This window comes from Lycium barbarum, chromosome 10 (assembly GCF_019175385.1).
Source record: "Lycium barbarum isolate Lr01 chromosome 10, ASM1917538v2, whole genome shotgun sequence".
In the NCBI taxonomy this organism is placed as follows: Eukaryota; Viridiplantae; Streptophyta; class Magnoliopsida; order Solanales; family Solanaceae; genus Lycium; species Lycium barbarum.
Window position 1 is genome coordinate 69,111,349 of NC_083346.1, and position 13,581 is coordinate 69,124,929.

Genomic DNA, 13,581 nt, shown 5'->3' on the forward strand with positions numbered 1-13,581 from the left:
CCAAAAAATTATTTAAAATTAATTTGATGTTAATAAAGAAAATTTGAATAAGCAAGAAAAATAATACAAATATACAACGAATATTACCTCTTCGCCCACAAATATCAACTGCATACGCGAACCACCACCTCTTTCGTCTTTATATTCTATTATCGGTCCTCTTCCAACCCATTGAACATCGGACTTTCGAAGATTATTTATAGGTACATATTCTTTCGCTAAATCTGATTCCATTGCTATTTTCAGAACACCTGTAATAACTATGAAGAAGTTGCAAAACAACATCTACTCTAAATACAAATTAACTTTTATTATCTAATAAAATATGTATTTTTTTTTCTAATGAGGAGAGGCAACTTATGCTGGCAATAGCTATTGACAATTGACAAAGCGTAAAAGTATAATAATGAAAATAAATAATACCTTTCGAGAAGTATGCTGAAAAATTATGATGGCGAATGTGTGAAACAATGGGTTTTATATAGAAGTATTTGACTCCCATGTCAAATTAAATTGGGAGTACAATCCAAATAGAAAAGGAGAAGGAGATTAACCTAAATAGGATTAGGAAGTTAGTATAGTAGACGTTGTAAAAGCCGGCTATTAGAGGTCAATTGAAATAGGATTATTAGTAAGTAAAAATGATTATTAGTTGAAATAGGATTGGTAATGAGTTTTCAGGGAAAAAGGGATTAGTAAATAGTAACGGTAAAAGTATGTTATAATTAAGGTGGGTTAGTTGAAATAAAATTGGCAATGAGTTTAGTAAAGGCTTGATGATAGGAGTTTGATAGAATTAGGATTATTAGTAATTAAATGTTGATAGTAATAGTAAGGATATAAAAGTCGTTCAATATTTTAAGGTTATTTTGATCAACTAACATTTATATTCATACTTTTAAAATACGGAAAAGGGTCAAATATACCCCTGTACAATCAGAAAAGGGTTAAATATATCCTTCGTTATACTTTGGGTTCAAATATACCCTTTTCGTTATACTTTGGGTTCAAATATACCCTTCTGTTATATTTTGGGTCCAAATATACCTCTCCCCCGTTAAAATTGTCCATGGTGGACATGAGATATGACGTGGCACTGACAACTCGGTGAGGTGGACACCACATGGCATGCCACCTCACCACCCCAACCCATTTACCCCACTCTTCCCCTTCTTCCTCCACCACTACCATTTCCTCCCCTCCACAACCTTTGTCACCATTAGCACCACCACACCACCATCTCAAATTGAAAAAAAAAAAAAAAAAAAACTATTTCTGAAGTGGGTATTATTCAGTCAATGGTATTAGGCTTGTTTGCCTTGCAAAGCAGAAAAGCTACTTTTTTTTCCAATTGGGTTCTTGATTTTGCTTCAATATTTAAAAAAAAAAAACAGACTATTTTATGAAGTGGGTATTTGTCAGTTAATGGTGTTAAGCTTGTTTATGTTTCAAAGGAGAATTTTTACAATTTGAGTCGTGGTTTTTTTCTTCAAAATTTGTAATATCAGACTATTTTACAAGAGGGTCTTGGTTAGTTAGTCGGTGGTGTTAAGTCTGTTTGGGTTGCAACGGAGAAAAACTACTTTTTTTTTCCAATTGGATTCTTGATTTTGTTTCAAAATATTTAAAAAAAGACTATTTTTTGGGAACTGTTCAGTTAATGATGAAGGTGGGGATGGTGGTGTTAAGGGCGGCAAAGTTGTGGAGGGGAGGAAATGCTAGTGGTGGAGGAAGAAGGGGAAGAGTGGGGTAAATGGGTTGGGGTAGTGAGGTGGCATGCCATGTGGTGTCCACCTCACCGAGTTGTCAGTGCCACGTCATATCTCATGTCCACCATGGACAATTTTAACGGGGGAGGGCTATATTTGGACCCAAAATATAACAGAAGGGTATATTTAAACCCAAAGTATAACGAAAAGGGTATATTTGGACCCAAAGTATAACGAATGGTATATTTAACCCTTTTCTGATAGTACAGGGGTATATTTGACCCTTTTCCATTTAAAATAATACTAGTTTCTCGGCACGTGCGTTGCACGTGAATGTCAAGTCATGTAATACATGATATTGTAAATAATAGTATTAATGTTATTATAACACAGTGCTGAGTAAATAATTATACATTAATGAATGAAGTACAACACATTTTAAATGTGATCAACATGAGCAACATTGATCATCGGTGCATAAATTTGACGTCTTTAAGGAACTGTGGCCTCCTCCTTTTTACCATCGCATATATGTCAAGAAATTGTTGGCGACTGAAAGTAGCATCTTGTAGAAGTTGTACAAAATTTTGATCAACATATTTCTTAAATAGAATGGCTAAAAGACCATTGTTCATTTCATAGTGTACCCACAAATGAGCACATAGTAATCATTTATGATCGAAAAACTTCACATACCAGTAAATATAAAATAATATATGACAAATAATATAATATACACACATCTACGTGCACACACATACTGTCATGGGCGGCTTTCCAGCCATGCCCCATGACCCCTTGGGCGCGCCCCATGGCGCCATAGCAAGCCTCTCAGCGCCTAGCGCCATGGACGGCCCCGTGGTCTCGGACGCCCCAAGTGACAAGGTTGCTTCTACCTATGTCACCCCATCTATGCCCCTCGCGCGCGCTCCTGCGCTGGCCGCGCCCCAACGCGTGCCCAGCGCCCAGTGTCAATGCAGCCCTGCTACAGTGCCAGTGCTCAGCGCCCAGTGCCCGCGCCCCAGTGCGCGCGCGCATAGTGCCCTGCGCGCATGACAGTGCCCCGACCGAGGGTGCACATGGACCTGCTCTAGTTAGGTCTCCTTTTTGTTGTAATTATAGAGTAGTTTACTTTATGTATTTTGATTGTGTTTCTCTAGCAAGTCTATGTCTAGTTCTATGACTTGGGTTTTTATTTTTAAAGCATTATTAGGGGGATCAAGCAATCAAAACTTTCAAGCAAGCAATCAATTTTCTGTACTGGTGTCTCTCCCCCTCGACACCTTGCTTTCTTTGTAATAGCTTTCATTAATGCAAACAACTATTTTCTCAATTCACTTTCCTGTTCTCTCAATTGCTCTTGACATTGGTTTTCCCGCACGACACTGACAGTCTCGTCTAGCGTGCGGAGGGGACCCCGGTTGGCGGACAGTAACCTTGGAATCATCGGTTGCTTAGCCTTACGTTGCCCTTCCAAGAAGTCTCAGGAAGGCGCCGCGTAACAGTTGGTATCAGAGCTTAGGCTCGACATCGGACGAGGGAACACGTTGCTATTGTTATCATTTTCTGACCATGGTGAACCATGGAGACCGCCTCTTGATTTTGGAAACTGCGGTCAATAGATTTCGACCCGTGACCAAAAGGGTGGAGGACCTGGACCGCAGGATGCGGCAGGCCGAACAAGACATTGTGAATATAGCTACTGACACGGATGCAGCCGCGCGGACGGCTACCATCCAAAGAGATGAGGACCTCGCCCAGAGGACTCAGGAGGCAGACAGACTGACTGCCATGCAAGGAGCCATCGACGACTTGACCAATCAGCTCAATGTTGTCAACGCTGCCTTACAAGGCCTACTCCGAGGAGGAGGCAATCCTATTGGGGGCGCGGCACCCGCTGTCGCAACAACCCCGAAGCTCAAGATTCCTGAACCAAAACCCTATCAGGGCGCTCGAAATGCCAAAGAGGTGGAAAACTTCATCTTGGACATTGAGCAATACTTCGACGCTGTGGGAGAATTGGAGGAGTCCGGGAAGGTAGCAACTGCTGCCATGTATCTACAGGGTGATGCCAAACTCTGGTGGCGGGTGAAATACGAAGCCATTAAGGTGGGTGAGGACGCTCTTGAGACATGGGAAGAACTAAAAGCAGCCATTCGCTTACAGTTCTTCCCCGAGAACGTCGCGTATAATGCACGAAGGAAACTTCGCGAACTCAGGCAAACGAAGTCAGTTCGAGAGTATGTTCGCGAGTTCTCTGCCCTCATGCTGAACATAAGGGACATGGGTGACAAGGACAAGCTTTTTACGTTCATGGAAGGCTTGAAACCCTATGCCCGCATGGAAATACAAAGACAAAGGGTTGACTCTTTGCCCAAAGCTATCCAAGCTGCGGAGTGCCTCAGCGACTACCAAGTGGATACTCGAAAGGATAGACCTCAAGCACCAGGCCGTGGGGGATTCAAAGGAGGCCAATCCTACAATACTGGCCCCAGCAAAAGTGGGGGAGATCGGAGTGCAGCCAAATCTAAAGGTTCCTCCTCAGGCAGCAATAGTGCTGCGTCTCACAATAATGATCGGGGGCGGAGGCCTCCGCCCCCCACAGGATGTCATACTTGTGGCGGACCACATTGGAACAAGGAGTGCCCGCAGGCACAGATGAACGCCCATCAAATTTTGGATGATGGGATGGACGATGATGAGGATGATGCGGATCAAACAGAACCAATAGGTGCCTTCAATGCACTTGTTTGTTCTATTTCCAATACCGTAGGGGGTACCAGTGCCGGCATATGCAAAAAGAGAGACCCAAGCTCAACTGCCAAGAAGGGAAAGACAAAGGCAGGCAAGGGGCCTCCTCCCAAAAGGGAGAAGACCCTGATGTTTGTCGACTTGAGAGTAAATGGCAAGCCTATTAAGGCCATGATAGACACAGGTGCTACGCACAACTATCTGGCCACCACAGAAGTAGAACGCCTTGGCCTGGTTGTTGGAAAAGGTAAGGGTCGTGTCAAAGCTATCAACTCACCGCCCCAATTGGTAGGTGGAATAGCCAAAGGAGTGCCGGTAAAGATGGGCCTTTACGAAGGCAAGTTCGACTTGCGGGTAGTGATCATTGACGACTTCGACTTGATAGTGGGGTTGGAATTCATGAGACAAACTAACATCATTCCTATACCCTATGCGGATGTGCTTCTGATGATGGGAGCAAACGGGGCCAAACCCTGCATTGTCCCCTGCACAACCATAAAGATGGCTTCAGGAAATATCTCTGCATTGCAGCTGAAGAAGGGGGTCCAGCGACAAGAACCCACATTCCTAGCTACCCTCTGCGTCGAAGAGATTGAGCGTTCTTCGGGTCCCATTCCAATGCCCGTGAAGGAGCTCATGAAGGAGTTTGAGGATGTCATGCCGCAAGACATGCCGAAACGACTCCCGCCTAGGCGGACGGTCGATCATGAAATTGAATTGGTGCCGGGTGCAAAGCCACCTGCCCGAGCACCCTACAGAATGTCACAACCCGAACTCACCGAGCTTCGGAGACAGTTGACGGAGATGCTGGACACGGGGATCATTGTGCCCTCCAAATCGCCTTATGGGTCACCTGTGCTATTCCAAAAGAAACAAGACGGTACCCTAAGGCTCTGGGTTGACTATCGAGCCCTCAACAAGATCACCGTGAAGAACAAGTACCCCATACCACTAATGGCGGACTTGTTTGATAGACTGGGCGGCGCCATAGTGTTCACCAAAATAGACCTGAAGACAGGTTATTGGCAAGTCCGCATTGCCTAAGGAGACAAGTCCAAGACGACATGTGTGACAAGATATGGCTCGTTCGACTTCCTGGTCATGCCGTTCGGTTTGACCAATGCTCCGGCCACGTTTTGCACACTAATGAACCAGGTATTCCGAGAATACATTGATGAATTTGTGGTGGTATACCTGGACGACATTGTGGTGTACAACAAAACGTTGGACGAACACCTGGAGCACCTGAGGAAAGTCCTAACTCGGTTGCGAGAGCATGAATTGTACGTAAAGCTGTCCAAATGCTCCTTTGCCCAAAAACAGATTGACTTCCTCGGGCATGTTGTGGAAGAAGGTCGCATCAAGATGGACCAACAAAAGATCAAGGCTGTCACAGATTGGCCGCCACCCAAGGATATCCATGCCTTGCGGGCGATCCTTGGCCTATGCAATTTTTATCGACGGTTCGTCAAGAACTACTCCCTCATTGCATTACCACTGACAGAGCTCCTCAAGAAGATCACACCTTGGGACTGGTCGCCAAAGAGAACAGACGCCTTCAACTCACTAAAAGCGGCTATGTCTAGTAGTCCTATTTTGGCCTTGCCCGACTTGACCAAACCATTCGAAGTTCAGACGGATGCCTCTGATTACGCCTTGGGCAGAGTTTTACTACAAGAGGGGCACCCAATAGCATATGAGAGTCGAAAGTTGAAGGACGCGGAACGGCGCTATGCGGCCCATGAGAAAGAATTATTGGTTGTCGTCCACTGCTTGCGCCTTTGGAGGCACTATCTTCTCGGGTGTCCGTTTGTGGTGAAGACGGACAACACGGCTGTCAGTCATTTCATGACCCAGCCAAAACTGAATGGCCGCCAGGCCAGATGGCAGGAACTTCTGGCAGAATTTCACTTCAACCTGGAATATCGAAGCGGGAAGACCAACCATGTTGCGGATGCACTAAGTCGAAGGGCTGATCTAGCGTCGGTATGCCTACTCGCCACCCTTAGGGGGAGTGAGATGGCTACCACCATAAAAGATCAAATCCAGGATCTTCTCACCAAGGACCCTTCTGCACAATATTTGGTTGACTTAGCAGGTCAAGGAAAAACTCGCCAGTTCTACATGGAGGACGGGTTCCTGAAGGCAAAGGGGAACCGCCTTTATGTCCCTAAAGGAGGAGATCTGCGGAGGAATCTCCTGATGGAATGTCACGATACTCTATGGGCGGGCCACCCAGGATAAGAACGTACCATGGCACTGCTACGCCGTGCATATTATTGGCCCCAGATGGCAGATGATGTCGCTCAGTATGTGAAAACTTGCCTAGTATGCCAGAAAGACAAGTCTGACCGCTTAACACAAGCGGGCCTGTTGGAGCCATTACCTGTCCCAAAGAGGCCTTGGGAAAGCGTCTCATTGGATTTCATCACCGGTTTGCCCAAGGTTGGAGACCTCACGACTATCTTGGTCGTGGTTGATCGGTTCTCTAAGTATGCCACTTTTATTGCAGCACCCAAGTATATATCAGCAGAGGAAACAACTCGACTCTTCTTCACCCATGTTGTCAAATATTGGGGTCTGCCCAAGGATATTGTTAGTGATCGCGACTCTCGCTTCACCAGCAACTTTTGGACCCAGCTCTTCAAGTGCTTAGGGTCTAAACTGAGTCATAGCTCGAGTTTTCACCCGCAATCCGATGGTCAGACGGAGCGGTTCAATGGCATGTTAGAGGAATATCTGCGGCACTTTGTTACCGGCTCGCAGAAGAATTGGGTGAAGCTATTGGATACGGCCCAATTGTGTTTCAATTCACAAAAGAGCTCCAGCACAAACAAGAGCGCTTTCGAAATTGTTACCGGGCAGCAACCGCTACTCCCACACACTGTGAATGCCCCAAATATGGCCAAATCTCCACGAGCAGCTAGCTTATCGAAAGAATGGAAGCAGAACTTAGAGATAGTGCGGAGCTATCTAGTCAAGGCACAAAAGCGGATGAAGAGACATGCCGATCAGAATCGTCGCTTTGTGGAATATCAGGTTGGAGACAAGGTGATGGTGAAGATCCCAAAGAGATACCTATTTGCAGGGGTCCATGACCCCCGCCTATTACAAAAATACATTGGACCTCTGTCCATTGAGAGGCGCATCGGGAAGGTAGCATACCGGGTGGCTACCCCAGCATGGTGGAAGATTCATCCTGTGTTCCATGTCAGTCTTTTGAAGCCTTTTCGAGAATACACAGACGATCCTTCACGCAGCCAGCTCACAATACCCAGTATTCGAGGCCCACAAGCAACGGGGAAAAGGGTGGTAGAAGCCATCCTCAACGATCGAGTCATACATGCCTCAAGAAAAGATCACCAGGAGTTCCTGGTGAAATGGCTGGGATGTGATGCCGAAGAAAATACATGGGAGAGGGGCACCAGCCTCAAAGCCTACAAGCACCTGATCGATGACTATCTTGCAAGCAAGGCGCCGGGGACGTCGCCAACTCAGGTGGGGGAGAATGTCATGGGCGGCTTTCCAGCCATGCCCCATGACCCCTTGGGCGCGCCCCATGGCGCCATGGCAAGCCTCTCAGCGCCTAGCGCCATGGACGGCCCCGTGGTCTCGGACGCCCCAAGTGACAAGGTTGCTTCTGCCTATGTCACCCCATCTATGCCCCTCGCGCGTGCTCCTGCGCTGGCCGCGCCCCAACGCGTGCCCAGCGCCCAGTGTCAATGTAGCTCTGCTACAGTGCCAGCGCTCAGCGCCCAGTGCCCGCGCCCCAGTGCGTGCGCGCATGACAGTGCCCCGACCGAGGGTGCACATGGACCTGCTCTAGTTAGGTCTCCTTTTTGTTGTAATTATAGAGTAGTTTACTTTATGTATTTTGATTGTGTTTCTCTAGCAAGTCTATGTCTAGTTCTATGACTTAGGTTTTTATTTTTAAAGCATTATTAGGGGGGATCAAGCAATCAAAACTTTCAAGCAAGCAATCAATTCTCTGTACTGGTGTCTCTCCCCCTCGACACCGCTTGCTTTCTTTGTAATAGCTTTCATTAATGCAAACAACTATTTTCTCAATTCACTTTCCTGTTCTCTCAATTGCTCTTGACATTGGTTTTCCCGCACGGCACTGACAGTCTCGTCTAGCGTGCGGAGGGGACCCCGGTTGGCGGACAGTAACCTTGGAATCATCGGTTGCTTAGCCTTACGTCGCCCTTCCAAGAAGTCTCAGGAAGGCGCCGCGTAACAATACACATACGTATTTATATTATACATGTGGAGGTGATTTTGGTTTACTTTTTATTATGTATAAGTAACTTCACCTGGATGTCCCATTGGCTTTTCCGAATTATTGGCATTTTTTGTACATCTGATAGTAGCTTAGAGCATTTCAAATGATATATGCAACTTCTGCTGGCAGTAGGCTTGTAAATGCAGTGAGCAAATTGACGTAGCTTTATTAGGGAGTTTGAGTATTACCACTTTTGAGAGGGAAGATGCTAATAACTTGTTAGAAGAGGAGGAAATTAGATCTTCTGACAATCGTAAACAAATGAGGGAGATACTAATCGGTATAAAAGCTTTGCACGATAAATTAGCAGAATGGAAACCATTGCGTGAAATAGACGACCAACTTAAATATCTTAGTAGACATGAAGTTTATTTAAAAGATGTTCTAACACATTGTGTTTATAACCAAAGATTTTGTATATTGATAATGTCAAGAGTTACATGGAGATACATATACAATTAAGACGTGGTACAGGGAGTAACATTCTGGATAGTGGATACATATGTCGGTTTTAATGCTACAACAGCAGAAACACATTTTGACACTCAAGGCTGTAACATGTTCCCGGATGGACAGTTGAATTTCATGCATAGGTTTTACTGGGCAAACAGATTGCAGCACCAGTAAGATTTTAATTTTAGGAGACCTTTTTTTCTAATCTCAAGAACTTGGTTCTATTATCCCTTTGTTGCAAATTATAATAATGTTCGACATCTAGTTCACACATGTAAGGATTCTTCCGACAGTCTTCATCTATCACTCGATGGACAATGGCGCCGTAAAAAGAGTTGTCCAGTTTGTTTGGCTGGAAAATGTGGTTGGAAATTGTATTCGTCGTCTTAGCCAAATCTTCGTAAAAATGTATGAAGGAAATTTCTCGGTGTTTCTTACTCATGAACGCACGCAACAATGGGTTCAATTGATTCGCATTAACCATGCTACCCATTTGATACATAGATTTTTATTAGAAACATCATAAGGGACAAAGCAGTGGTATTCACCAGACACATAATTTAATTGTATTCATGAATTTCAGCAGAACCCATAAATATGAACAACATTTATTTTTCAATCGATCCAGCAGTTAAAGGCTCATCCTATGACATAAACAAAATCTCCCAAATAAGTTAATTTTAAAAGCAAGTTCTCACACATCAAACTGGAAATAGATGATTGTACTTGTCTTATACAAAAATATCACAGTGAACAATTTAAACTCATGAGCGAAAGATCCTGTAAATGTCACGACCCAAATCACGAATCATGCGGGCACCCACACTAACCCTCCCTGGTGGGCGAACCCTTCAGGTAACTACCTTAATTTGATACAACATGCAGAATAAATACTTTTATTATAAAAAATTCCCAAAACCTAGTCTAGACTCATACAAGAGCTTCTTAGAAGTTTACAATTTGAAGTAGATAACAGACTCAAACTGGATACGACTTCTGTTTAAGGATGGAGAACAACAGAAATCTAAGGAGAGACTCTGGGTTGCAAGATCTCAAATAGCTCACCCAAACGCCTTTGACGAATGCCTCGAAACGGTCGTGAGACTCCGAACACTACCTGAAAATAACTCCACACTCCACAAAGAGTGTAGCAAGAGTAGTATGAGCACAACACAAGGCTCGTAGGTATCATAGGCCGACAATGGTTAGTTCACGCATATAAACAAGAAGCAACTAACAAGTAAGCAGATAAGTAATCAAACACAGTCCCAACTCTAGCACATATAAAAGTCTAGCGGTACGATAGTCACAAGGGATTTCAAATTTCAGGTTATAAGCCTAGGGGAAAATCTCCAAACCTCGAGTCCATCAAGTCTCTAAAATAATTACTTACAACAACAACTCAATAATTCACAAATTAAAATCAATCAGAGAATGTACCATGCAATGACATGAATAGCAATTCAAATGGAGTGCCTTGCAATGTCGTGCTATGTAAATGTTATGCAATGCAGTAGTCACCTCTCACGCTCCACTCTCGTACACACATACTATGGCAATGCCTCATAGTCATGACCCATGGGGGACCCGCGAAGTCCATGTACCACTCGTGCTCTCCGGTAGAAACCTCGGAGGCTATCAATCTCCGGCAAAGACCTCGGCGTCTCTCAATCATATTCAATCTCCGGCAAAGACCTCGGAGTCTCGCTGTCACTCTCAATCTCCGACAAATACCTCGGAGTCTCTCTGTCACTCTCAATCTCCGGCAAAGACCTCGGAGTCTCTCAATCACTCTCCTCACCATTAGGAAAACATAAAAGTAATATGGAAGCATGTCATGCATGATATCAGTCTCAACAATATCACCAATATGCAATAAACAAGTACAAGTCATATTATTGTCCATGGCTCAATAATCAATATTACCCTTCCCTTTCATAAGGTGAGTGAGCTAGTATGTGATAAAGATACAACTAGGTGATAATTACATCAAATAACACATAAAATATGGGATGCATGCCTCGCATGAAATCAACCTCAATAATCACCGCAGTCGTAGGTTTCATAGATTCATACTGGGAAGTGTAATTCAATATTCAGTTTCTCAGTAATAACCTTGAAACCGACAACTGCGGTGATTATTGAGGTTGATTTCATGCGAGGCATGCATCCCATATTTTATGTGTTAGTTGATGTAATTATCACCTAGTTGTATCTTTATCACATACTAGCTCACTCACCTTATGAAAGGGAAGGGTAATATTGATTATTGAGCCATGGACAATAATATGACTTGTACTTGTTTATTGCATATTGGTGATATTGTTGATACTGATATCATGCATGACATGCTTCCATATTACTTTTCTGTTTTCCTAATGGTGAGGAGAGTGATTGAGAGACTCCGAGGTCTTTGCCGGAGATTGAGAGTGATAGAGAGACTCCGAGGTATTTGTCGGAGATTGAGAGTGACAGCGAGACTCCGAGGTCTTTGCCGGAGATTGAATATGATTGAGAGACGCCGAGGTCTTTGCTGGAGATTGAGAGAAATTGATAGCCTACGATGTTTCTGCCGGAGAGCACGAGTGGTACATGGACTTCGCGGGTCCCCCATGGGTCATGACTATGAGGCATTGCCATAGTATGTGTGTACGAGAGTGGAGCATGAGAGGTGACTACTGCATTGCATAACATTTACATAGCACGACATTGCAAGGCACTCCATTTGAATTGCTATTCATGTGATTGCATGGCACATTCTCTGATTGATTTTAATTTTTGAATTATTGAGTTGTTGTAAGTAATTATTTTAGAGACTTGATGACTCGAGGTTTGGAGATTTTCCCCTAGGCTTATAACCTGAGATTTGAAATCCCTTGTGACTATCGTACCGCTAGACTTTTATATGTGCTAGAGTTGGGACTGTGTTTGATTACTTATCTGCTTACTTGTTAGTTGCTTCTTGTTTATATGCGTGAACTAACCATTGTCGGCCTATGATACCTACGAGCCTTGTGTTATGCTCATACTACTCTTGCTACACTCTTTGTGGAGTGTAGGGTTATTTTCAGGTAGTATTCGGAGTCTCACGACCGTTTCGAGGCATTCGTCAAAGGCGTTTGGGTGAGCTATTTGAGATCTTGCAACCCAGAGTCTCTCCTTAGATTTCTGTTGTTCTCCATCCTTAAACAGAAGTCGTATCCAGTTTGAGTCTGTTATCTACTTCAAATTGTAAACTTCTTAGAAGCTCTTGTATGAGTCTAGACTAGGTTTTGGGAATTTCTTATAATAAAAGTATTTATTCTGCATGTTGTATCAAATTAAGGTAGTTACCTGAAGGGTTCGCCCACCAGGGAGGGTTAGTGTGGGTGCCCGCATGATCCGTGATTTGGGTCGTGACAAGTTGGTATCAGAGTTTAGGTTACCCGGTCTATAAGTACAAGAGCAATGTCTAGTAGAGTCCTACTTATGGGTGTGTTGCGCGCCACACTTATAATTGGGAGGCTATGGGACATCTAGGAAACTTCAGATTCTTTCATTATTTCGTGCTACTTCATTCAAATTGGTATCTAGTTGATCCCAATTGATATCTGAACTTCTCTGTTTTACCTTCTCCCGGATGATGGGAGCTCGTCCTTAAATTCTTGCGCGAACGGTTGTTTACGACATGTTGTGGTACGGTACGAGCTGTGTTGTCCTAATTTAGATGCGTAACTAAGTTTGGTTTCTAGCTATGACTTGAGGTTTCAGCTGTGTGGAGTCGTGATTAGGCTCGTTATTGTGAGGTTGGTTGAAGAGATGGGAAAGGCGATTCATAGGGTCATAGGATCTCCATATTTATAGTATTGGGTTTTGTCGGAAGGGGCAAGAGTGCATTTATGGCTTAATAAGAGCGATTTGTTCGATGATATGATCGGTTTTGGGAAGCGTATAGCAAAGTAAGAGTTCTTATGGTATTTTGGATAAATTATTTATTTTGGGGAAACGTGTTTCGACTGAACCGTTAGATCCGTATCGTAATTTCGGAGCTGTAGCAGCAAGTCTCCTCGCGTTTCGCCATCATATGAGGGAGATATGACAATCTTACTAAAAGAATTCATTGCTGGTTTTTTTTTTTTCTGGTGTAATTTTGCTTAAAAGTTGCGAAATGGCTACTGAAATTCGTATTAAAAATCTGCATTCTTTGCAAAACTTGAAACCACCATATCTCATTCATTATAAGGTCAAATTGAGTGATTCAAAAGCCTAACTTGAGTGAAATTTCACAAGGAATCTGTTGGAAGCATCAAAAGAGAGTTTTGGGATCAGTTGGCACGAGAAACGAGACGGAACAGCTGGGCATTTTTGTTATTAATGTTGGATTGTAGTGGGGATAAAGGATAAAAA

General features: G+C 43.8%; 1 protein-coding gene across 1 annotated transcript; it reads left to right on the forward strand.

Annotated features, from left to right (window-relative positions):
* The first annotated feature begins 3,281 nt into the window (after nt 1-3,281).
* Nucleotides 3,282-5,504, forward strand: LOC132613027 (uncharacterized). Its single transcript, XM_060327088.1, has one exon. It carries the CDS (start codon nt 3,282-3,284, stop codon nt 5,502-5,504), a length of 2,223 nt encoding a protein of 740 aa, XP_060183071.1.
* The last annotated feature ends 8,077 nt before the right edge of the window (nt 5,505-13,581 follow it).